This window comes from Pavona decussata, unplaced genomic scaffold (assembly GCF_977016875.1).
Source record: "Pavona decussata unplaced genomic scaffold, jaPavDecu1.1 SCAFFOLD_64, whole genome shotgun sequence".
NCBI classification, from domain to species: domain Eukaryota; kingdom Metazoa; phylum Cnidaria; class Anthozoa; order Scleractinia; family Agariciidae; genus Pavona; species Pavona decussata.
In genome coordinates, this window is record NW_028145484.1 from 5,998,544 (window position 1) to 6,023,169 (window position 24,626).

The following is a 24,626-nucleotide window of genomic DNA, read 5'->3' on the forward strand; positions in this document are numbered from 1 at the left end:
GGAATCTTAAACAGTGATCGTCCATATACCACTGATTAGTTCTTTTTAGCTCTGGTGCAGTTCACCGATTCTTTGCCATCAACAGCAAACAGTCCTTTTACACCAGTCTTTCCAAGTGACATACCAAATATACCTTCCATTGACTAAGAGATTTCACGTTCTTGTCGGCATGGTACAATCCGACGCCTTCTGGAAAAAATAGACTTATATGACCACGGGCAGCCGAAGTTCATAATGAAAAAACACGAACTTTATGGATTTATACCCTTTGGATGAAAAATTTTCCTTCCTCAAAATGATATAATATGGCCGTAGTTCACCAAAATCAAAGTGGGATTGCTTTTGTCTTTTTGTGTAATCAGCTTCTGCAAGTAGCAGTCCAGCCAATCTATGAAGTACAGATGGTCATGATCAAACTAACTGCAACAGAATTTTTCCCTACTTCCAACATACTATAACTCTCCAAAATCCGTTCGGTGGAACTTGCCAAAATTAACCTTTTTCAAAATTTTGAATGCATTTAAATCATAGTTTTAAAAGAAAAGAAGCTCAGAAAAGGTCAAAACTACTCATAAGGGTTTCGTGTGGCTTTCAAAATGACAAATTTCCCTCGAGTTTGAAACACGAAAACATCAAACCCGTTTGAAGCCTTTTGTACAGGGGACCATGCAGACAAAAAAAAACGTTTTTTGTGCAAACAACCTTGGCGTCATTTATTTTCCTTTCTTCTTTTAGTGAGCTTCGAGTACTTAGAAACACACGAAGTTAAACTTGATTCTGAGCAATTAAATATGAAAGATTCATAAGTTGTTGTGTTTTTGGTACTATACAAGTCTACTGCCAGCATCCTGGACATCATGTTTCAGTTACAAGCATTAAATGATCTATGAGAATGATGTATTATTCAGAGTGACACAGGCATTCACGGGAAAGGGAAATCGAACCTAAGACCTTACGATTACTAGTTCGGATGCTCTACCACTGAGCTACAAGAGACACGTGGGAGCTAAGGCCATTAAACTAGGTTCATGGGACAAACATCCTGCATACTGATAGGATTTAAATGTCAATGTGTGGCATATGCACAGTGGAATAAATAATTTAGTTATTAACCTGTGATGCTAGACGTCAGGATGTTTCACTGAAAAAACACTGACAACTTTTATAAAATAACGTGAATATATCAAATGGAAGTGTTTACAATTTTAAACCGCAGATTGACTGGCATAAATTTGTGGCTATTTGTGGCTAGTTTTTGGTTCAGCGTTGTTCCTCACAGAAATTCCTTTGGCCTTTTCAGAACGGAAGTGAATACCACAGACAAAGTATACGTGCAGTAAAACGTAGTATCGGGAGGGGGGAGGGGGGAGTAACCCTTTCAAATACTTCCATATACCTATAGCCTGGTAAAGATACTTTTTTCGGGTAGTCTATGATATGGTACCTAGTAAGAGAAGAACAATAATAGTCTGTGCTCAGTCTTTTCTTTTCTTTCTTTTTTTTTTTTTTTTTCTTCACAAAAAAAACACATTCAAAGAAAAGAAAAATAGCAAAACATTTTGTAACGCTGCGAACTAGAGCCAAGGTGTTTGGGTTTGACAATAAAGAAAAAGAGAAATGTCTGTTTGACAAGGTTGTAAGCTGGTTTGAAGAGGTACTGGCGATGAACCTTGTACAGCCAAGAAAGCAAACAAAGAGTATGCAGGCAAGCGAAGCAAAAAGTAAAAGATGGACAAAAACCTGTAGCTTGAATTCTGTAACCCTTTGTACAGTTTAAAAGAGTTCGTTCCCATGGTTACAAATCCCGAAATATACCGCTAATTTATGTCTTGTGTCCAAAGTCGAAGACAGTCTTCGCTCGTCATAAACTGAATACAACTAGGGTAGTGAGCGGTTGTCTTGCTTAGGCAAACAAAGGGTTATATTGAAAAGAATGTGATGTTATGTTTTAACCCTGGTGAATAAATGATAGAAGTGGCACAGGCCTACTCGGAAATAGAAAACCAACAAGTAGCACGCCTGTGTCGCTGACTAAAAAAATAGCTCTAACAAAGGGATATGATAAAAACAAGTATGAATACATCATGATAAAATCACCAACTGTGACCACATTAATTAGTTATTTGGCAGTGTTTTCATTCGATCAGTGCTGTCTATTTTCCGATATTATAGCCGTCGATAATTTTTGAGAATTTCTAAAAGGTGATTTAAAGCTCGTAATTTCTTGACAATGTAAGATATCTCAGCGATTTTGCTCTGCGAAAACGGTAACTTAATATTTGTATGTGATGTGTTAGTCTGAAATGTCAGCCGTCTTCTCCCCCTAACCCGCGCCCCCTGTGCGTAGGGGGAGGAGACGGCTGACATTTCAGACTAGTAATGTGTTTTTATATTTTGACTTATTTTATGTGCTCGTTGGATGTGTTTGCTATGTTAATTACAAGACAGTGATTGTTTGTTTGAAGGATTAAAACTAAGGCGACAGAGATAGGGCTCTGAATTTACGGCAATTATTTTGAAAATACACAAGCAATTTTGAACAGCTGACTTCTATTCAATAAAACGTTATTCAAAGAGATTTTTTACATCTCCAAACCACTAATTTATTATACAAAAATCATTATGAAAATCACGGAAGCCATTTACTAGTCAACGGCGATCTGTAAAAATATGGAGCTATTTGATTGGTGACGATCGATGATGAAAGCGCTCCAAAATAGAATTAAGCACAAGAAAAATCTCGTTATAAACTGAAAGTGCTGGGCATCATTCGTTCTCTTTAGCCTTTAATGATATTTTATAACGAAGTTTTCAAACATCCGAGCATGATGAACCTCTTCGAAGCTATTCTGTTCGCGGTTTTCCTAATAGCACTTGCAAACTCGACGGAAAAATCTAAATGTAACGTAAATAACAATTACAACAGCTTCTACGCCGGACCAAACTGCGAGAAAATCGAGCAACAGCTGGCAGAAATTAAACAAGAAATCAGGGCACTGAAAAGAAACGAAACTGGAGGCTCTGATGGAAAAGGTTTGTGTTATTTGGTCCACTGTTAATTCCACTTTACCATTTTTTTCTACTTGCCTGAAATCTCGCTTGTTTAATTCATGCGTCTAATTATCTTTATTGGCCCAAGCTGAAATTTTAAACAGCACAAACGTGCAACTTGGTCTTTCAGTCTCTTTGGAAATAACTCACTTTCTCAGCAGATACACTTTTCATCGCCTGAAAGCCTCGTTACACAGTTTTAAAGAAAATTATTTATCACGTTGAAAAGAAAACAGTTTTCGTGATCTCATCAAGTAAAAGTTTGGGATGATAATTTTACTCGTTAAGTATTTCCAATGCTTTCCTTGTGCCATCGTTTGCCAGCCTTCTTGTCTACTTTTCAGTTTACAAGAACTGCGCCGAAGTTTACAAGTCCGGGGAAAAGATTAACGGAGTCTACAAAATCAATCCCGAAGGTCTAGGTGAATTTGAAGTGTTCTGTGATCACAAAACAGCTGGCGGAGGTTGGACAGTGTTTCAGAAGAGACGGGATGGCTCCGTAGATTTCTTCCGCGCTTGGGATTCCTACAAACGCGGCTTCGGTAATCTGAACGGCGAGTTTTGGCTCGGATTGGACAAGATTCACCGCCTGACTGTAAGCAGCAGTAACAAGCTTCGCGTTGACGTGGAAGATATTCATGGGAAAAAGGCATTTGCAGAGTACAGTTCATTCACTGTGGCAAGCGAGAGAGCAACATACCAGCTGCGTTTGGGAAGGTATTCCGGTACGCTAAACTCTGTTGATTCTATCAGTTCTGCTAAGCATAATATTTAATATTCTAAATAAAATTGTTAACTGCCAAATATATCGCTTAATTTTCAACTGAACTGAATCGTTATCCAGGTGAATTGAGTTCCAAAACCAGTGAATGAGTAGGAGAGTAACTAGCCAATTTACAGCAGTTTGGAACTCGTTAGATCGTTATAATCCACGGGTTTTATCCACTTTTTGGAAGACCTTTAACAAAAAAAAGAAAAAAGCTAAACAGCCTAAACACATGGAAGTGAAGAAATTAATTTGTTGTGTGCTATGACAAGTTGAAAGAGATGTTTCTTGGAAAAATCTTATAACCACAGAAATGTTTTGTACTCTCACGTAAACAATACAATTAGTGTAACTTGAATTTCACTTAGATAATTAGTAGTTGCTATCAAAATCATTCTTCGCGCGTCACAAATAAAGATTAAAACCTTTTCACGAGACCAAATTCACACCGTATTTAATTTGTGTTTTTCAGGCACTGCTGGTGATTCCCTTGCTAATCATCGTGGCCAAGCATTTACCACCAAGGATCGTGATAATGACAAGCACAGAGACAACTGTGCTGTGAGTTATAAGGGCGCTTGGTGGTATAACGCTTGCCCTATTCCAACCTGAATGGTCTGTATCTTAACGGCAAGATCAGTACTCAAGGAATGACCGGGTACCACTGGAAGAATTCCCATTACTCTGTCAAGAGCTCTGAGATGAAGATACGTCCACAGAAGTTTTAAGATCGTGTCTCGTTCTTCACGTCCAGTGAAACACTTATTTAAGGGAATCAAGGGTGCTTCTGCTTGAGTTTTCGTTGCGCTGCTGATTTTTGTAACCAGACGACTATACTTGTAATCTCACAAGTGAACTTTTTGCGGTTTGCATTCGTTTAAAACTGTGAGAAACTTTTAAAAACAAGAAATTTCGTACGATTTTGGCAGCACTATTGCTGAGTCATTGCTGGCCTCTCAGTTTAACACTGTGGATACTAACATTGTTTTCTGTGTTCATTAAATCGTTTACGCGAAAAATTCTAGGTGATAAAAACGCGATTTAATTTTAATGGCGCTGTAAGAGGGATGCTTTAATAAAAGGCTAAGGTGATCAAGACCTTGATTGAAGTGGTTCTGACTTTTCAGTCTGTAGATGAAATACTAAAGTGTGACCATTCAAATGAAAGCTACTGAGCAGTACTTTCCTGTGGTGCTGTTTATTCAGCCGTACAAACTGGTTCTCACTTTTAAGTCTGAGGATGAAATCCTAAAGTGTGACCATTCAAATGAAAGCTACTGACCAGTACTTTCCTGTGGTGCTTTTCATTTTACTGTACAAGGTGGCTTTGACATTTTTGTCTGTGGAAATGTCACCGTCCATATACCACTGATTAGTTCTTTTTAGCTGTGGTGCAGTTCACCGATTCTTTGCCATCAACAGCAAACAGTCCTTTTACGCCAATCTTTCCGAGTGACATAACAAACAAATCTTTCCATTGACTAAGATATTTCACGTTCTTGTCGGCATGGTACAATCCGACGCTTTCTGGAAAAAAAGACTTGTATGACCACGCCCAGCCTAAGTTCACAATGAGAAAACACACTTGAACGTAATGGATTTATATCCTTTGGATGAAAATTTTTCCTTTCTCAAAATGATATAATATAGCTGTAGTTCACCAAAATCAAAGTGGGCTTGCTTTTGTCTTTTTGTGTAATCAGCATCTGCAAGTAGCAGTCCAGTCAATCTATGAAGTACAGATGGTCATGATCAAACTAACTGCAACAGAATTTTTCCCTACTTCCAACATACTATAAATCTCCATAATCCGTTTAATGGAACTTGTCAAAATTAAGCTTTTTCAAAATTCTGAATGCAGTTAAATCATAGTTTTAAAAGAAAAGAAGCTCAGATAAGGTCAAAGCTACTCATAGGGGTTTCGTGTGGCTTAAAAATTACAAATTTCCCTCGAGTTTGAAACACAAAAACATCAAACCTGTTTGAAGCCTTTTGCACGGGGGACCATGCAGACGAAAAAAAATTTTTTTCTGCAAACGATCTTGGCGTAATTTATTTTCATCTCTTCTTTTAGTGACCTTCAAATACTTAGAAACAGACTAAGTTAAACTTGATTCTGAGCAATTAAATATGGAAGGTTAATAAGTTATTGTGTTTTTGGTACAATACAAGGTTCATGGGACAAATATCCTGCATACTGCTACGATTTGAATGTCAATGTGTGGCATAAGCGCAATGGAATAAATAATCCAGTTATTAACCTGTGATGCTACAGGACTCCGGATGACTCAATGAAAAAACACTAACAGCTTTATAAAAATAACGCGAAAATATCAAATGGAAGTGATAACAATTTTAAACCGCAGATTGACTAGCATAAATTTGTGGCTATCTTAAGCAAGTTTTTGGTTCAACGTTGTTCCCTATAGAAATTCGTTTGGCCTCAGTTTTCAGAATGGAAGTGAATACCACAGACAAAGTATACGTGCAGTAAAACGGAGACATCTGGACAGAGGCTAGAAGACAGTCTTCGCTTAAGAGAAAGAAATAGAGTCCACGTAGCAAGTGATTGTGCCACGACGCATCCTAAGAGTTAGGTAAACATTTAAGCCGTTTATATTTCTACTCGTATTAATAAGCTCCGAGTTGTTCAAGACCCCAGGGACTGCTCTTAAAAATAAGTTAATCTCTCATTTTATCTCAAACGGCCGTTAATGACCCGTATTATCGGGGGGTTGGGAGTAACCCTTTCAAATACTTCCATATACCTATAGCCTGGTAAAGATACTTTTTTCGGGTAGTCTATGATATGGATCCCCTCCCCTCCCCCCCCCTCCCTTCCTCCCCCCTCCCCCCGCGCACGGGTCCAGCAGAGCTGCTGGGGTCGTGCATTTTTTGAAACAAATAGTTACAAATAATGACTGTAAAACGCTAAAATATATTCACAATCCATGGAATGGGTTAGAGTTCGGGTCCGTCGTTTGATATCGTGATAAGTCTGACTTTCTAAGAAGACTTTTGACCACAAAGTACAAACATTAATTTCCGTCCAATATATACCCTGCAAGCAGTCTAAATCCCTTCGATCTTCCGGTAGAAAACTCGACTCTCTGCTCGTAGAGTATCGAATAAATGATTTGTGAAAATAAACACGCTATTTGTTATTATATTTGACTGGTTTCCTTTCCTAAAGTTATCATTTAAAAAGGTCAAGACAATAGAGACAGCTCGTTGGAAAAGAAAAGGTGACTGTGACTGCTTAATAGAACTGACTGCTCAAAATTACAGTAATTAAGAGATTCGGTTGTATTGAGTCTGTTGATTAGCAAATTTTTTGTGTACTGTTTGCTTTCCAATATTGTAGAAAATAGAGAATTTTCAACTGCTCCTCATGACTCTAACCCCGCGCGTCTTTTTAGTTAGGTTTGAGAGAACATATTTGCATATTATCGATTCTTTTCTTTTTGAGAACACCATGGTTGTTTGTACTGCGTTTGTTCACATAACTCAAACTATTTTTGTTTGCTTGTTCATCACAAACATGTTTACTCAGTTACTTCGATTCGATATTTATAGCAACGTGTTTAATACCCATCAGTACGGGCCAAATACACTGGAATCCTGGAATAGCTGGCTTCTCAATCATCCATAACTCTTAATTCGAGGAGTATGCCTTCACCTCAATTAGTATTCATTATAGAAATGACTGTCACGAAATCCAGCTTACAGTCACGATGCGTGAAAATGTCGACCTTTTTCATTGGCAATAACGGAGAACAAAAGCGCTCCTGAAATAGAATTAAGCCGGACGAGAAAACTCTCGTTTCGAGAATAAATCATTTTGGAAACCACGTCTCGGGAATCATTCGTTGTGTATGACTGTGGGTCGGCTCTTTTACAACTTTTATCAAACACAGTACATGATGAAATTATTCTTTGAAGCTATTCTGTTCGCGGTTTTCATAAGAGCACTGGCAAACTCGTCGGTGAAACCCACCAAAAGTACTGAGACGGACAAATCTAAATGTAACGTTAATAACAATTACAACAGCTTCTACGCCGGACCAAACTGCAAGAAAATCGAGCAAAAGTTGGCAGAAATTCCTCAAGAAATTAGGGCGCTGAAAAGAAACGAAACTGGAGGCTCTGATGGAAAAGGTTTGTATTTTTTGTCCACTGTTAATTCCATTTTACCAGTCTATTCTACTTAATTCCATTTTATCACGTTAAAACAAAACGGTTTTGGATATCTCATCAAGTAAAAGTTTGGGACAATAATTTTACTCATTAAGTATTTCCAATTCTTTCCTTGTGCCATCGTTTGCCAGCCTTCTTGTCTACTTTTCAGTTTACAAGAACTGCGCCGAAGTTTACAAGTCCGGGGAAAAGATTAACGGAGTCTACAAAATCGATCCCGATGGTCTGGGTGAATTTGAAGTGTTCTGTGATCACAAAACAGCTAGCGGAGGTTGGACAGTGTTTCAGAAGAGACGGGATGGCTCCGTAGATTTCTTCCGCGCTTGGGATTCCTACAAACGCGGCTTCGGTAATCTGAACGGCGAGTTTTGGCTCGGATTGGACAAGATTCACCGCCTGACTGTAAGCAGCAGTAACAAGCTTCGCGTTGACGTGGAAGATATTCATGGCAAAAAGGCATTTGCAGAGTACAGTTCATTTACTGTGGCAAGCGAGAGGGCAAAATACCAGCTGAGTTTGGGTAGTTATTCAGGTACGCTAAACTCTGTTGATTCCATCTGTTCTGCTAAGCATTGTATTTAATATTCTAAATAAAATTGTTAACTGCCAAATATATCGCTTAATTTTCAACTGTTGTCCATTTGCATTGAGTTTCTAAACCAGTGAATGAGCAAGAGAGTAACTAGCCAATTTACAGCAGTTTGGAACTCGTTAGATCGTTTTAATCCACGGGTTTATCCACTTTTTGGAAGACCTTATTAACAACAAAAACAACAAAGAAGCTAAACAGCCCAAACACATGGAAGTGAATAATATTAATTTGATGTGTGCTCCGACAAGTTGAAAGAGGTGTTTTTTCGTTAAATCTTTTAACCACAGAAAATGTTTTGTACCCTCATGTAAAGAACAAAATCAGTGTAACTTAAATTTCGCTTAGGTAATTAGTAGTTGCTATCAAAATCACTCCTCGCGTGTCTCAAATGAAGATGAAAACCTTTTCACAAGACCAAATTCACACCGTATTTAATTTGTGTTTTTCAGGCACTGCTGGTGATTCCCTTGCTTATCATCGTGGCCAAGCATTTACCACCAAGGATCGCGATAATGACAAGCGCGGCGGATCCAACTGTGCTGTGCTTGATAAGGGCGCATGGTGGTACAGCAACTGCCATCATGCCAACCTGAATGGTCTGTATCTTAACGGCAAGATCAGTACTCAAGGAATGAGCTGGTACCTCTGGAAAAATTCCCATTACTCTGTCAAGAGCTCTGAGATGAAGATACGTCCAGAGAAGTTTTAAGATTGTGTCGTTCTTCACGTCCAGTGAAACACTTATTTAAGGGAATCAAGGCTTAAGGATTTAAGGGTGCTTCTGCTTGTGTTTTTATTGCGCTGCAGATTTTTGTAACCAGCCGAGTATACTTGTAATCTCACAAGCGAACTTTTTGCGGTCTGCATTTGTGTAAAACTGTGAGAAACTTTTAAACAAGAAATTTCGTAGGATTACATGAGCACTATTGCTGAGTCATTGCTGGCCTCTTAGTTCAACTGTGTGGATACAAATATTGTATTCTGTGTTCATTAAATCGTTTACGCGAAAAACTCCAAGTGATAAAAACGCGATTTAGTTTTAATGGTGCTGTAAAAGGGATGCTTTAATAAAACGCTTAGGTGATCAACACCTGGATTAATTTCTATCGTTTGTTCTTGTCTTTAGTATATAATCGGGTCACTTCCCAGTTTCAGACCCCTAAAATCGAAATGTTTTTCTTTTGAATGACTGTGTCTGGCAGTGAAATCCTGCAGTGTGAAAACTGCTATTGAGAAGTTCTTTTCTGTTAAGGCTGTAAAACGGGGGAAGGGAGGGAGGGACCATTAACCATTCGAATTCAAGTTATTGAGCCATATTTTCCCACGATTCGTGTGATTCTTCAATTAACTGTTGAGTCTGTGGATGGAATTACAAAGTGTAACCACTGAAATAAAGCTACTGAGCAGTACTTTCCTGTGGTGCTGTTTATTATACTGTACAGGGTAGTTCTAACTTTAGAGTCTGTGGATGAAATCCTAAATTGTGACCATTGAAATGAATGCTACTGTGCAGTACTTTCCTGTGGTGCTGTTTATTATGCTGTACAAACTGGTTCTGACTTTTCAGTCTCTGGATGAAATCCTAAAGTGTGGCCATTCAAAAGAAAGTTACTGAGAAGAACTTTCCTGTGCTGCTTTTCATTATGTTGTACAAGGTGGCTTTGACGTTTTTTTCCTGTGGATGAAATCTTTAAACTGTGACCATTCATATATTACCGATACTAATTTTTTTAGCTGTGGTGCAGCTCACCGATTCTTTGCCATCAACAGCAAACAGTCCTTTTACACCAATCTTTCCAAGTGACATAACAAACAAGTCTTTCCATTGACTAAGATATTTCACGTTCTTGTCGACATGGTACAATCCGACGCCTTCTGGAAAAAATAGACTTACATGACCACGGGCAGCCTAAGTTCACAATGAGAAAACACGACCGTTATGCATGGATTTATACCCTTTGGATGAAAATGTTTCCTTTCTCAAAATGATATAATACACCTGTAGTTCACCAAAATCAAAAGTGGGGATGATTTTGTCTTTTTGTGTAATCAGCATCTGCAAGTAGCAGTCCAGCCAATCTATGAAGTACAGATGGTCATGATCAAACTAACTGCAACTGAATTTTTCCCTACTTCTAACATACTATAAATCGCCAAAATCCGTTTGGTGGAACTTGTCAAAATTAAGCTTTTTCAAAATTTTGAATGCAGTTAAATCATAGTTTAAAAGAAAAGAAGCTCAGAAAAGGTAAAAAATACTCATAGGAGTTTCGTGTGGCTTTAAAATGACAAATTTCCCTCGTGTTTTAAACACGAGAACATCATACCTGTTTGGAGACTTTTACACTGAGGACCATGCAGACAAAAGAAACTTTTTTTGTGCAAACAATCTTGGCGTAATTTATTTTCATTTCTTCTTTTTAGTGAGCAAGCAAGTCGTTCAAGCGTTCGAGAACGGTCCCCACAGTTACTTGAAGGGCTGGATTCCCCTCTGTTTTGTTTTGTTTTTTTCAGCTTAGGACTTAAATGGAATGGACTATGTCACCTAAGGCGCATGCGCGCATTGATGAGTAGCACTTTTAAATCGTTGGCCCATCTGTTTCAAATACCGTCGGAGAGTTTAGCAAGCTGTTTTCATCTGTTTGAATCGCGTTCATCTTCAGAAAGTTAGGTGAATGTTTTATTTACAAAAGTTCTTTAGTAATTAATCTTTAGGATATTTTTGAAAGCTTTTACAATGGCGGAAAAGCAAAAATCCTGCGACGAGTTGTATGCAAATTAGTCTCAACCGGACTCTACTGCGCATGTGCCCCAGCTGACCCTTTAACGCGGCAAAAAGTAAATTAAAATTAAAATTAAATTAGGCGCATTATAAAACAAAGTCACCCTTTCTACAATTTAAAAGAGTTCGTTGCCATTATTAAAAATCACCGAATTTAACACAAATTTATGCCTTTTGTCCAGAAGCGAAGACAATCTTTCGCTCGTCATAAACTGAATACAGTTAGGGTAGTGAGTGGCTGTGCTTAGGCAAACAAAGGGTTATATTAAAAGAAATGTGATGTGATGTTTTAGGCCTGCTGAATAAATGATAGAAGCATTTTTTAGGCACTGACACAGGCATACTCGGGAAAAGAAATCTGAGTGCTCCCAACAGGGCATACGGCTATGACGCTGACTGAAAACATGGCTCTAACAAAGGGTTTCAATAAAAACAAGGATGAATGCATTATCACTGTGGATAAAATCACCAAGTGTGACCACATAAATAAGTAACAGTGATTTCCTTCAATTTGCACTGTCCGTTTTCTGATATTATAGCCGTCGACAATTTTTGAGAATTTGCTCGTGATTTCTTGACAATGTAAGAAATCTCAGCGATTTTTGCTCCGAGAAAACGGTAATTTAATATTTGTACGTAATGTGTTTTTGTATTTTGACTTATTTTGTGTGCTCCTTGAATGTGTTCGCTATGTTAATTACAAGACAGTGATTGTTTGTTTGAAGGATTAAAACTAAGGCGACAACGAAAGGGCTCTGAATTTACGGCAATTATTTTGAACGGCTAAATACACAAGCAATTCTGAACAGCTGACTTCTTATTCAATAAAACGTTATTCGAAGAGTTTTTTACACCTCCAAACCACTAATTTATTATACAAAAATCATCAGGAATATCACGGAAGCCATTTACTTCTCAACGGCGATCTGTAAAAATGTGGAGCTATTTGATTGGTGACTATCGATGATGAAAGCGCTCCAAAATAGAATTTATGCACAAGAAAAATCTCGTTGCATAAAACTAAATAAACTACCATGGAAGTACTGGGCATCATTCGTTCTCTTTAGCCTTTGATGCTGTTTTATAACGAAGTTTTCAAACATCCGAGCATGATGAACCTCTTCAAAGCTATTCTGTTCGCGGTTTTCGTAGCAGCACTTGCAAACTCGACCGACAAATCTAAATGTAACGTAAATAATAATTACAATAGCTTCTACGCCGGACCAAACTGCAAGAAAATCGAGCAACAGTTGGCAGAAATTAAGCAAGAAATCAGGGCACTGAAAAAAAACGGAACTGGAGGCTCTGATGGAAAAGGTTTGTACTATTTTTCCACTGTAAATTCCACTTTACCATTCTTTGCTACTTGCCTGAAATCTCGCTTAATTCACGCATCTAATTTTCTATATTGACCCAAGTTGAAATTTTTAAACAGCACAAAGGGACAACTTGGTCTTTCAGTTTCTTTGGAAATAATTCACTTTGTCAGCACAAACACTATTCATCGCCTATTAGCCTCGTTACACAGTTTTAAAGAAAATTATTTATCACGTTGAAAAAAAAATAGTTTTCGTGGTCTCATTTTTGGGATGATAATTTTACTCATTAAGTATTTCCAATGCTTTCCTTGTGTCATCTTTTGCCAGCCTTCTTGTCTACTTTTCAGTTTACAAGAACTGCGCCGAAGTTTACAAGTCCGGGAAAAAGATTAACGGAGTGTACAAAATCGATCCCGATGGTCTGGGTGAATTTGAAGTGTTCTGTGATCACAAAACAGCTGGCGGAGGTTGGACGGTGTTTCAGAAGAGACGGGATGGCTCCGTAGATTTCTACCGCGCTTGGGGTTCCTACAAACGAGGCTTCGGTAATCTGAACGGCGAGTTTTGGCTGGGATTGGACAAGATTCACCGCTTAACTGTAAGCAGCAGTAACAAGCTTCGCGTTGACGTGGAAGACATTCATGGCAAAAAGGCATTTGCAGAGTACAGTTCATTTACTGTGGCAAGCGAGAGGGCAAAATACCAGCTGAGTTTGGGAAGGTATTCAGGTACGCCGCTAAACTCTCTTGATTCTATCAGTTCTGCTAAACATAATATTTAATATTCTAAATAAAATTGTTAAAACTGCCAAATATATCGCTTAATTTTCAACTGAACTGAATCGTTGTCCAGGTGAATTGAGTTTCTAAACCAGTGAATTAGCAGAAGAAAAACTAGCAAATTGGCCCAGTTTAGAACTTGTTATAGATCGTTTTAAATATCCACGTGTTTTATTCATTTTTTGAAAGACCTTATTGACAACCAAAACAACAAAGAACCTAAACAGCCTAAACACATGGAAGTGAAAAAATTAATTTGATGTGCTCTGACAAGTTGAAAGAGGTGTTTCTTGGTTAAATCTTATAACCACAGAAAATATTTCGGTATCCTGAAGTAAAAAATAAATTGGATGTAACTTAAATTTCGCTTAGGTAACTAGTAGTAGCTATCAAAATCATTCCTCGCCTGTCTCAAATGAAGATTAAAACCTTTTCACAAGACCAAATTTTATTTGTGTTTTTCAGGCACTGCTGGTGATTCCCTTGCCTTTCATCGTGGCCAAGCATTTTCCACAAAGGATCGCGATAATGACAAGTACGGAAGAGGCAGCTGTGCTGTGGATCATAAGGGCGCTTGGTGGTACAACAGGTGCCACCATTCCAACCTGAATGGTCTGTATCTTAACGGCAAGATCAGAACTCAAGGAATGACCTGGTACAAGTGGAAATATGCCCATTACTCTGTCAAGAGCTCTGAGATGAAGATACGTCCAGAGAAGTTTTAAGATTGTGTCGTTCTTCACGTCCAGTGAAACACTTGGGAATCAAGGCTTAAGGATTAAAGGGTGCTTCTGCTTGAGTTTTCATTGCGCTGCAGATTTTTGCAACCAGACGACTATACTTGTAATCTCACAAGCGAACTTTTTACGGTTTGCATTTGTGTAAAACTGTGTGAAACTTTTAAAACCCAAGAAATTTCCTCGGATTATGACAGCACTATTGCTGAGTTATTGCCGGCCTCTCAGTTCAACAGTGTGGATACAAATATTGTATTCTGTGTTCATTAAATCGTTTACGCAAAAAATTCTAGGTGATAAAAACGCGATTTAGTTTTAACATTGCTGTAAAAGGGATGCTTTAATAAAACGCTAAGGAGTTCAAGACCTTGATTAATTTGTATCTTTTTTTTCTTGTCTTTAGTATATAATCAGGTCACTTCCCAGTCTTAGAAACAGACGAAGTTCAACTTGATTCTGAGCAATTAAATATGAAAGATTCATCAGTTGTTTTTTTTTTTTGGTACTATACAAGTCTACCGCCACCATCCTGGACATCATGTTTCAGTTACAAGCATTAAATGATCTATGAGAATGATGTATTATTCAGAGAGTGACACAGGCATTCACGGAAAAGGGAAATCGAACCTAAGACCTTACGATTACTAGTTCGGATGCTCTACCACTGAGCTACAGGAGACTCGTGGGAGCTAAGGCCATTAAACTAGGTTCATGGGACAAACATCCTGCATACTGCTAGGATTGGAATGTCATGTGTGGCATATGCGCAGTGGAATAAACAATCTAGTTATTAACCTGTGATGCTACAGAAATCAGGATGATTCACTGAGAAAACACTAACAGCTTTATAAAAATAAAGTGAAAATATCAAATGGAAATGATGACAATTTTAAACCGCAGATTGATTGGCATAAATTTGTGGCTATTTTAAGCAAATGTTTGGTTCAACGTTGTCCCCCACAGAAATTCGTTTGGCCTATCAGAACGGAAGTGAATACCACAGACAAAGTATACGTGCAGAAAAACGGAGACATCTGCACACAGGCTAGAGGACAGTCTTTGCTGAAGAGAAAGAAATAGAGTCCACGTAGCAAGTGGTTTTGCCGCGACGCATCCTAAGAGTTAGTTACACATTTGAGCCGTTTATATGTCTACTCGTATTAATAAGCTCCGAGTTGTTCAAGACCCTAAGGACTGCTCCAAAAAAGAAATTAATCTCTTATTTTAGCTCTAGAATTTTAGTGATAAACGGCCGTTAATGACCTGTAGTATCGGGAGAAGGAGGGGGAAGCAACCCTTTCAAATACTTCCATATACCTACAGCCTGGTAAAGATACTTTTTTCGGGTAGTCTAGGATATGGATCCCCTCCCCTCCCCTCCACACTCCCCCCACGGGTCCAGCAGAGCTGGTGGGGTCGTGCAGTTTTATGAACAAATAATTACTAATAATGACTGTAAAACGCTAAAATATATTCACAATCCATGAAATGGGTTAGGGTTCGGGTCCGTAGTTTGGTATCGTGATAATTCTGACTTTCTGAGAAGACTTTTTACCACAAAGTACGAACATTTATTTCCGTTCAATAAATACCCTGCAAGCAGAAATCCCTTCGATCTTTCGGTAGAAAACTCGGCTCTCTGCCCGCAGGGTTTCGAATAAATGATTTGTGAAAATAAACACGCTATTTGTTATTATATTTGACTGGTTTCCTTTTCCAAAGTAACCGTTTAAAAAAGGTCAAGACAATAGAGACAGCTCGTTGGGAAATAAAAGGTGATCGCGACTGCTTAATAGAACTGACTGCTCAAAATGCATTAAGTCTGTTGATTAGCAGATTTTTTGTGCACTGTTTACTTTCCAATACAGTGGAACCTCTCCTTACGGACACCTCTTTAATACAGACACCTCTTTATTACGGACAGTTGACTTGGTCCCTGCGAGACAGAATTCCCTATAAAGCTTGCTTCTCTAAAACGGACACCTCTATAATACGGACGCTTATTCCTGCCCCCTTGGTGTCCGTAATAAAGAGGTTTGACTGTATTGTAGAAAACGGAGAATTTTCTCCTCGTGATTTTAACCCCGTCTGTCTTAGGTATGAGAGAGCTACACATATTTGCATACATGTATTATCGATTCTTTTCTTTTGAGAACACCATGGTTGTATGTACTGCGTTTGCTCACATAACTCAAACTATTTTATATGCTTGTTCATCTCAAACATGTTTACTCAGTTGCTTTGATTCGATCTTTAAAGGTACGTGTTTAATACCCATCAGTACGGGCTCAATACACTGAAATCCTGATGTAGCTGGCTTCTCAATCACCCACAACTCGTAACGTTGAGGAGTTTTCCTTCACCTCAATTAAGCATTCATTGTATAAATCTTTACGACTGTCACGAAATCCAGCTAACGGTCACGATGCGTGAAAATGTCGACCTATTTCATTGGTAGTAACTGAGAACAAAAGCGCTCCTGAAATAGAATTTAGCCGGACGAGAAAACTCTCGTTACAAGAATAAATCATTTTGGAAGGCCACGTCTCGGGAATCATTCGTTGTGTATGACTGTCGGTCGGCTCTTTTACAACTTTTCTCAAACACAGTGCATGATGAAATTATTCTTCGAAGCTATTCTGTTCGCGGTTTTCGTAACAGCACTTGGAAACACGACGGACAAATCTAAATGTAACGTAAATAACAATTACAACAGCTTCTATGCCGGACCAAACTGCAAGAAAATCGAGCAACAGCTGGCAGAAATTCAACAAGAAATCAGGGCACTGAAAAGAAACGAAACTGGAGGCTCTGATGGAAAAGGTTTGTATTTTTTTGTCAGCTGTTAAGTCCACTTTACCATTTTTTTCTACTTCCCTGAAATCTTGCTTGTTTAATTCACGCGTCTAATTTTCTATGTTGACCCAAGTTGAAATTTTTAAACAGCACAAAGATGTTACTTAGCCTTTCAGTCTCTTTGGAAATAATTCAGTTTGTCTGCACATACACTTTTCATCGCCTATTAGCCTCGTTACATAGTTTTAAAGAAAATTATTTATCACATTGAAAAAAAAAAGTTTTGGTGATCTCATCAAATACGTAAAAGTTTGGGACGATAATTTTACTCATTAAGTATTTCCAATTCTTTCCTTGTGTCATCGTTTGCCAGCCTTCTTGTCTACTTTTCAGTTTACAAGAACTGCGCCGAAGTTTACAAGTCCGGGGAAAAGATTAACGGAGTCTACAAAATCGATCCCGATGGTCTGGGTGAATTTGAAGTGTTCTGTGATCACAAAACAGCTGGCGGAGGTTGGACGGTGTTTCAGAAGAGACGGGATGGCTCCGTAGATTTCTTCCGCGCTTGGGATTCCTACAAACGCGGCTTCGGTAATCTGAACGGCGAGTTTTGGCTCGGATTGGACAAGATTCACCGCCTGACTGTAAGCAGCAGTAACAAGCTTCGCGTTGACGTGGAAGACATTCATGGCAAAACGGCATTTGCAGAGTACAGTTCATTTACTGTGGCAAGCGAGAGGGCAAAATACCAGCTGAGTTTGGGTAGTTATTCAGGTACGCTAAACTCTGTTGATGCTATCAGTTCTGTTGCGCATAACATTCAATATTCTACATAAAATTGTTAACTGCCATATATAGCTCAATTTTCAACTGCACTGAATCGCTGTCCAGGTGAATTGAGTTTCAAAACCAGTAAATGAGCAGGAGAGTAACTAGCCAATTTACACCAGTTTGGAACTCGTTAGATCGTTTCAATCCACGGGTTTTATCCACTTTTTGGAAGACCTTATTGACAACAAAAACAACAAAGAACCCAAACAGCCTAAACACATAGAAGTGAATAAAATTAATTTGATGTGTGCTCTGACAAGTTGAAAGAGGTGTTTTTTGGTTAAATCTTATGACTACAGAAAATGTCTTAGTACTTTCAAGCAAACAACAAACTTAGTTTAACTTAAATAATTTCACTTAGGTTATTAGTAGTTGCTATCAAAATCATTCCTCGCATGTCACAAATAAAGATTAAAACCTTTTCACAAGAACAAATTCACACCGTATTTAATTTGTGTTTTTCAGGCACTGCTGGTGATTCTCTTACTTATCATCGTGGCCAAGCATTTACCACCAAGGATCGCGATAATGACAAGGACAGATCCAACTGTGCTGTGAGTTATAAGGGCGCCTGGTGGTATAACAGTTGCCATCATTCCAACCTGAATGGTCTGTATCTTAACGGCAAGACCAGTCCTCAAGGAATGGACTGGCAATACTGGAAAAACTCTCATTACTCTGTCAAGAGCTCTGAGATGAAGATACGTCCAGAGAAGTTTTAAAACTCTGCGTCTCGTTTTTTATGTCGAGAGAAAGACTTACTAATTTTAAGGAATCAAGGCTTAATGTAAGATGCTTCTGCTTGAGTTTTCATTGCGCTGCGGATCTTTGTAACCAGACGAGCATACTTGTAATCTCACAAGCGAACTTTTTGGGGTTTGCATATGTGTAAAACTGCGAGAAACTTTTAAAAACAAGAAATTTCGTACGATAATGTCAGCACTATTGCTGAGTCATTGCTGGCTTCTCAGTTCAACAGTGTGGATACAAATATTGTATTCTGTGTTCATTAAATCGTTTACGCGAAAAAAACGCGATTAGTTTTAATGGTGCTGTAAAAGGAATGCTTTAATAAAACGCTAAGGTGATCAACACCTGGCTTAATTTCTATCGTTTTTATCACTTCTGAGTTGCAGACCCTTGAAATCAAAATGTGTCTCTTTTGAATGACTGTGTCTGACAGTGAAATCCTGCAGTGTGAAAACAGCCATTGAGTAGTTCTTTTCTGTTAAGGCTGTAAAACGGGGGAAGGGAGGGAGGGACCATTAACCATTCGAATTCAAGTTATTGAACCATATTTTCCCACGGTTCGTGTGATTCTACAATCAGATCAGCTATTGAGTCTGTGGATGAGATTCTAAAGTGTGACCATTCAAGTGAAAGCTACTGAGCAGTACTTTCCTGTGGTGCTGTTTATTACGCTGTACAAGGTGGTTCTAAATGTTGAGTCTGTGGATGAAATCCTAAAGTGTGACCATTCAAATGAAAGCTACTGAGCAGTACGCTTCAGCTGTGGTCTGATGCAGTGATTCTTTTAAGGGCGGTGTCTGCAAATACAGACGTTTTCTTGTACGGTTTATTAATATGCAAGCAAAGCAGGGGGGAACCATGTATTTTCAGAGATAATAACCCATTCAGTAATTCTGAAAAGCAGTTTAAAATAAATGCAAGATATGGGATATTTCCAGTCCTGTATTTCCCAGATCGTCACGGGATGCACAGAATGTATGCACAGTAGCAAAAGGGGCCACTGTCCTTAACATTAACACTAAAATCTATTTTAACACCAGCTTGGCTAAGTGAGTCACATACCGGATAAATGTTTCCTTTGATCAAGTAGTTTTTCTCATCCTTAAGCTTAAGATATTCTCCTCGGAATGGTACAATTCGAGGGTCTTTAGAGCAACCAGACTTCTCCGCAAGGCGATCTGAGTAAAGACCTCCACACGTGACGACATACCGACAACAGAGAGGAGACTAAAATGAAAAATAACAAATACAACTGAGATGATGCTTGCTTTTTTGCTACTTTCAGACTTTTAAAAAATTATAAAGAAATCAGTCAAATCTATATATTATTGAAAAGCTCCAAGGAAGTGTAACTTGTGACTTTCTCCCTGAAATTGTGGCATATTTGCCCAAATACAACTTCTTTTTATGCAATACACCACTCAGTTAACTGACAATAATAGTACTTTTGTCCTTTGTTTAAATTTAATGAGTAGCGATTCAAGACAGCTAATTCTTTTACGTGTATACAATATATTTTTTTTTATTTGCTTGATTGATTCTTCATGTTGTTCTGGCATGAAAATTGAAAAAGAGTTCCCAATCAATTTTTCTTCCCTGTATTTGAGATGTATTAGTATACTTCTGGTGGGATACAATACTGTGCATTCAACATTCCCAGTCGTAATTTTGTCCACAGTTTTCTTCCACTGCACATGAAAAACAACTCAGGAATAGTGAAACTACAAAACTAGCAATCCTGGCCCCAGTTGTTCAAAGGCCGGATAACTTTATCCGCTGGATAAGGCACTATTCAGGGTCTAAAATATACTTCACGTAAAACCTTTTCCAAGGTTTTCGTACACTCCCAAACTTAACTGTGGTAAGAGTGAGCATATTCGCTTGCACAAGAGGAAATACTGAAATCTTTGCACAGATTGGAACTGACGGATGGCGACTTGTCCACTGGATAAAGTTATCTGGCCTTTGAACAACTGGACCCTGTATTAATAGCATAGCCCCACTCTCCCCAGCTTCCTCTCTGGCACGGTATTGTATTTTAACTGGAAGAGAAATTTTACAGTTTTGTACAACTCAAATCCAAGGAAGAAAAATTAATAACTAAAGGAAATTTTATTTTGATTTCCATACAAAAACAACATAAAACAAATAATAAAAATAAATTCTGTTGTATACAGTGTTAGGCATATTGATACATAACTTAAAATCAAGCTCCACATATTTTCATTTTGCTTGAAAAGCCTTTCTCCAGGAAACGCAAAACGCAAAATAGAGCTAAGATTCGGCTTGATAGCAGGTTAGATGATACTTTGTAGAAATATGTCTTCAGTGCCACATAGCATGAAGAAGATTATGTGAGTGAGTGATATTACAAAAGAACAATGAAACAAAAAAGAATGTATAGCTGCTTACAACATTCTTTCCATGCACTGTGACAGGATAAGTGTGACCTGAACAAAAAAGAGAATTTTTATCACCAACTGAACGTTTTAAACAATATTTCAAATAACAAAACATACACAAGATAAATATGGCAAGAAAAAAAATGTAAACCTGCTTCTTTATCTTGAGAACGGTTACTTTCAGGACTGCAAGTGAAGTCTGTAACCTGAAAAAAATTAAATCTACATTAAAATGCTCGAAAGGAATAATACCTTAATACATTCCTATACAGTGCATTCCTGAAACTCAATGTGATCAAAGAAATACCCCACCAATAAAACTGTTTACAATATTATTTACCAAAATCACTAAATATGTCAGTGTCCATTGTGGACCTAATTTAAAGAGAACTTCAATCCAAAAACTCAGTGCATCAAAGCACAAAATTCCTTAGTTAACTTTATAATGTGATACACCCCTAAAACTGTTGTACACAACATTGAACCAATCAGTCCTAAAGTAGAATGGCGGAGTATTATTAGGAATTGGCACACCCTGTAACTTTGTAACTCAAAATACTACACTACGTAACCATACCTTTTATACATTGTAAACATCTATCCTGAGGGAGGGGTATGTGAGTAGTACCTAAATAGTTTAGGCAGGGCAGTCAATAGGGGTGAGGAGCTGAATCACTAGCTATTGCAATTCTGAGTCTTGACTACTTTGAAAGGCAAAAAATGTATTTCTAAAATTAATGATCATCCCTGGGTAAAAATTTATGTTGCCAAAGAGAGCATGGTTCAGAGCCATCTTGTTTTGAGATAAGAGCTAGAGTTTTTGAGGTTTTGTTCTGATATAAGATAAAGATTTTCCATTTAAATCTAAATGTAAGGAAGTGAGTTTCCATCCTTTTGTCTGAAAGTGGAATGTATTTTTCCCTGTTTTAAGCTATTTTTTGAATAATAGATTACTATTATTACCTCATATCCAGTATAGATGTCACCACCAGCCTTCCTGAAGTCAGCTCCGTAACTTTTAGCCACTTCTGCCCAATCCAGAATACCAGTGTTGGGCGAAAGGATGGCTGACAAACCCTTTGAACAAAAATTAAGCAAAACAGTTACCTAAAACTCATTCCCAATATTAATCAATCATCTTAAAGTTTACTTTTTCAAAAAGCTGACAAAACACATATGGTCACAGTTACAATATGAACTTTGGTTCAGTTTAATTACTTATCAATTAAGACTCTTTACAAAGATCTTTCATCTGCAGTCCAAAACATATGTTTCATATACATGTATTTCACATTCAAAAACATTTTTTTTTGTTCTTCAATAATTATTTATTTTTACTTAGACTTTTCTTTACCACCAGCTAAAACATTAGCTTTTAAAAACATTTCTAATGAGCAAGATGAAAACCTTGATTAATGTTTAATTGGAAAAAAAGTGTTAATTGCCTTTTGAACAACTGGGCCCAGGTTATAACAAAAGAAATAAGAAAAGAAATGTCTTCACCTATTAAATAATAAACAAGAAGGACAGTAACTTTGTTATAGCTGAGAAAAGTAAGTAACTTAATTAAACAGGTCATCAGCGGCGGAAGGCAAACATAAAATCGGGAAAGAATTTGAAAACAAGTCATTCTCACCTCACAATATGGCTCTACTTCCTTAATTTCCTTGGAGTTCAGGATTTTAAGGTCTTTTACTCCATTTTCCAGACCTCGCTGATACAATTTCTCAAGCTGTGGTAACTCTTTCTTTTCAACAGCCACTATTATCTAGAAAATGGATCATGCATAAGACAGTCCTGAGGCATGAGCTTGAACCAAAAAACCCCTGATATATAATTTAAACTTTGGTAAAAAAAATTCTTAACTTTGCTGGTACATGTAGTTACATTCAGAATCAAAATGGGACCTTGTACAAAGGCCCACAAAAATTCATTTTCAAAGCGTTTTTACTCAGTAGAATGAAACAACTGGAAACCAATCAAAGACACTATCCAGATCTTGGCAGTGGAAAGTTATCAGTATGGAAATGAAAGCAGCTCATCACACATTATTTTATGAGACCCAGAAACACAGCAGTGCACTCAAACATTCATTTGTTTTCTTTTTTTTTTTCTGCCTAGAAATATCTCAGTTTAGTTTGCTGTACCTTTCCACACTTTTTGTAAGGTATATTCTTCTCATCGCAGTATTTATAGGTTAGGTCCATTCCCTCTACACACAGCTTGGCCTTCAGGGAGCCTGGGGTGTAGTAAATACCACAGTGGATAACACCACTGTTTTTGCCAGACTGGTGAACAGCTAAACAAACAAACAAACAAGTGTAGTAATTTTACTACCAGTGATTACTTTCTTTTATTAGCCTCTTCAGGCTAAGATCACAGGAACAAACTTCAAAAAAGGAGAATGAATAGGCATAAGAAAGACATAAACTAGTTGGCGATGTCTCACCAGCCTTACTAGCTTAATAGAGATGATGATGATGACAATGATGATGATGATTATGACATCCCCAGTTGTAAATTTTTACTTCAACATTACTACGACTAATTTAGTCAAAATAAAATAATTTAAAAAATCTAATTTTTGAATAATATTGATTAAAAAATAAAACAAAACCAAAGTGAAATATTAAAACTCAACTGTTAAAATTGTTCAACATTCAGATCAGTAGAAAAGGCTGACACAGCAATGGCCTTAATCATGAGTAATGGCTGACAGTTGTAATTAGATGACCTAAAGCTAAGAATTTTAAAGTGTCTTAAATGTACAACAACCACAGAAGACTTTCTTAAGTTTACTTTATGTCCTGTAACATTCCATGTGAAACTGTCTGAAAACTCCAGTTTTAAATTTAATTTAATTTAATTTAGCCTCCCCACCCTCCCCTCCCCCCTCCACTTTGGTTGGTTCACTGGAATCTAGTGAAGGTAAAATAGGCTGTGCTAGGTCTGCAAAAATCTTATTATTATTTCAGACTATTTGACAGGTCTTCAACTCACATAACTCTGTTTCTTTTTCTACCAGTGCAAGCTTTAGCGTAGGGTGCCTGAGGATCAGTTCTCTGGCTGTCCCAAGTCCGATAATTCCTCCTCCAACAATAACTAAATCATATGTTGCTTGGGTAGCAAGGCATCTGTCAAAGATTTAACATTTATTCCAATTTTAAAATGTAAATTACAAAATGGGTGTAATAAACAGTGACATTTGCAAATTAAAGATTTTGTAAATTAGCATGGGAACTGATGGTCTCCCAAAATGTCATAAAAGCTTACGATGAAATGTGGATATGACTCTTACGCGTATGCTGTATTTTTCTTCATCCCACACTCAAACCATGATAAACATTAATCTTTCTGCGGCGGCAATTTTTCTTGTCTCTTTGTTTATCTCCACACACAGTGCTTTGGACATAAAATATCCCAGCAGTATACATGTGATCAGCGAATCTAGAAAATGCCCTGGTTCACCACAATCAATTCAAACCTGAAACATACTCCCCCCCCGGCATACCCTGGGCATTTGACTATTTTCCACGCCTGGGGAGTGGGGCATGTGACTCGAAAGGCCTTCAGAGGGTAGGGAATTTGAATCTTACCTGAAACTTTGACTGAAAGTGAATGAAC

The 24,626-nt window shown here is 37.7% G+C and overlaps 4 protein-coding genes and 1 pseudogene across 5 annotated transcripts in view; 4 read left to right on the plus strand and 1 right to left on the minus strand.

The window, feature by feature from the left end:
- The window catches only part of LOC146478756 (L-2-hydroxyglutarate dehydrogenase, mitochondrial-like), a 52,420-nt gene that overhangs the window by 27,377 nt on the left and 417 nt on the right, over positions 1 to 24,626 (minus strand). The window contains exons 2-8 of the mRNA XM_085112358.1: positions 24,003 to 24,136; positions 23,150 to 23,301; positions 22,639 to 22,770; positions 21,966 to 22,079; positions 21,154 to 21,208; positions 21,013 to 21,050; positions 19,663 to 19,827 (exon numbers count right to left, since the gene is read on the minus strand). Coding sequence (XP_084968484.1) covers positions 19,663 to 19,827; positions 21,013 to 21,050; positions 21,154 to 21,208; positions 21,966 to 22,079; positions 22,639 to 22,770; positions 23,150 to 23,301; positions 24,003 to 24,136 — 790 coding nt within the window. The remainder of the gene's footprint in view (positions 1 to 19,662; positions 19,828 to 21,012; positions 21,051 to 21,153; positions 21,209 to 21,965; positions 22,080 to 22,638; positions 22,771 to 23,149; positions 23,302 to 24,002; positions 24,137 to 24,626) is intronic.
- LOC146478761 (ryncolin-1-like) lies at positions 2,771 to 4,921 on the plus strand (annotated as a pseudogene). The gene is made up of 3 exons (XR_014865163.1): positions 2,771 to 3,033; positions 3,396 to 3,776; positions 4,290 to 4,921. The product of XR_014865163.1 is annotated as a ryncolin-1-like (transcript).
- LOC146478762 (ryncolin-1-like) lies at positions 7,704 to 9,710 on the plus strand. Its single transcript, XM_085112352.1, has 3 exons — positions 7,704 to 7,975; positions 8,166 to 8,546; positions 9,056 to 9,710. Exons 1-3 carry the CDS (start codon positions 7,738 to 7,740, stop codon positions 9,313 to 9,315), a joined length of 879 nt encoding a protein of 292 aa, XP_084968478.1. The 5' UTR covers positions 7,704 to 7,737; the 3' UTR covers positions 9,316 to 9,710.
- Positions 12,435 to 14,336, plus strand: LOC146478763 (ryncolin-1-like). Its single transcript, XM_085112350.1, has 3 exons — positions 12,435 to 12,705; positions 13,055 to 13,435; positions 13,952 to 14,336. The coding sequence occupies exons 1-3, from the start codon at positions 12,462 to 12,464 to the stop codon at positions 14,209 to 14,211; spliced, it is 885 nt and encodes a 294-aa protein (XP_084968476.1). The 5' UTR covers positions 12,435 to 12,461; the 3' UTR covers positions 14,212 to 14,336.
- On the plus strand, positions 16,772 to 18,900 carry LOC146478764 (ryncolin-1-like). Its single transcript, XM_085112349.1, has 3 exons — positions 16,772 to 17,046; positions 17,413 to 17,793; positions 18,316 to 18,900. The coding sequence occupies exons 1-3, from the start codon at positions 16,791 to 16,793 to the stop codon at positions 18,570 to 18,572; spliced, it is 894 nt and encodes a 297-aa protein (XP_084968475.1). The 5' UTR covers positions 16,772 to 16,790; the 3' UTR covers positions 18,573 to 18,900.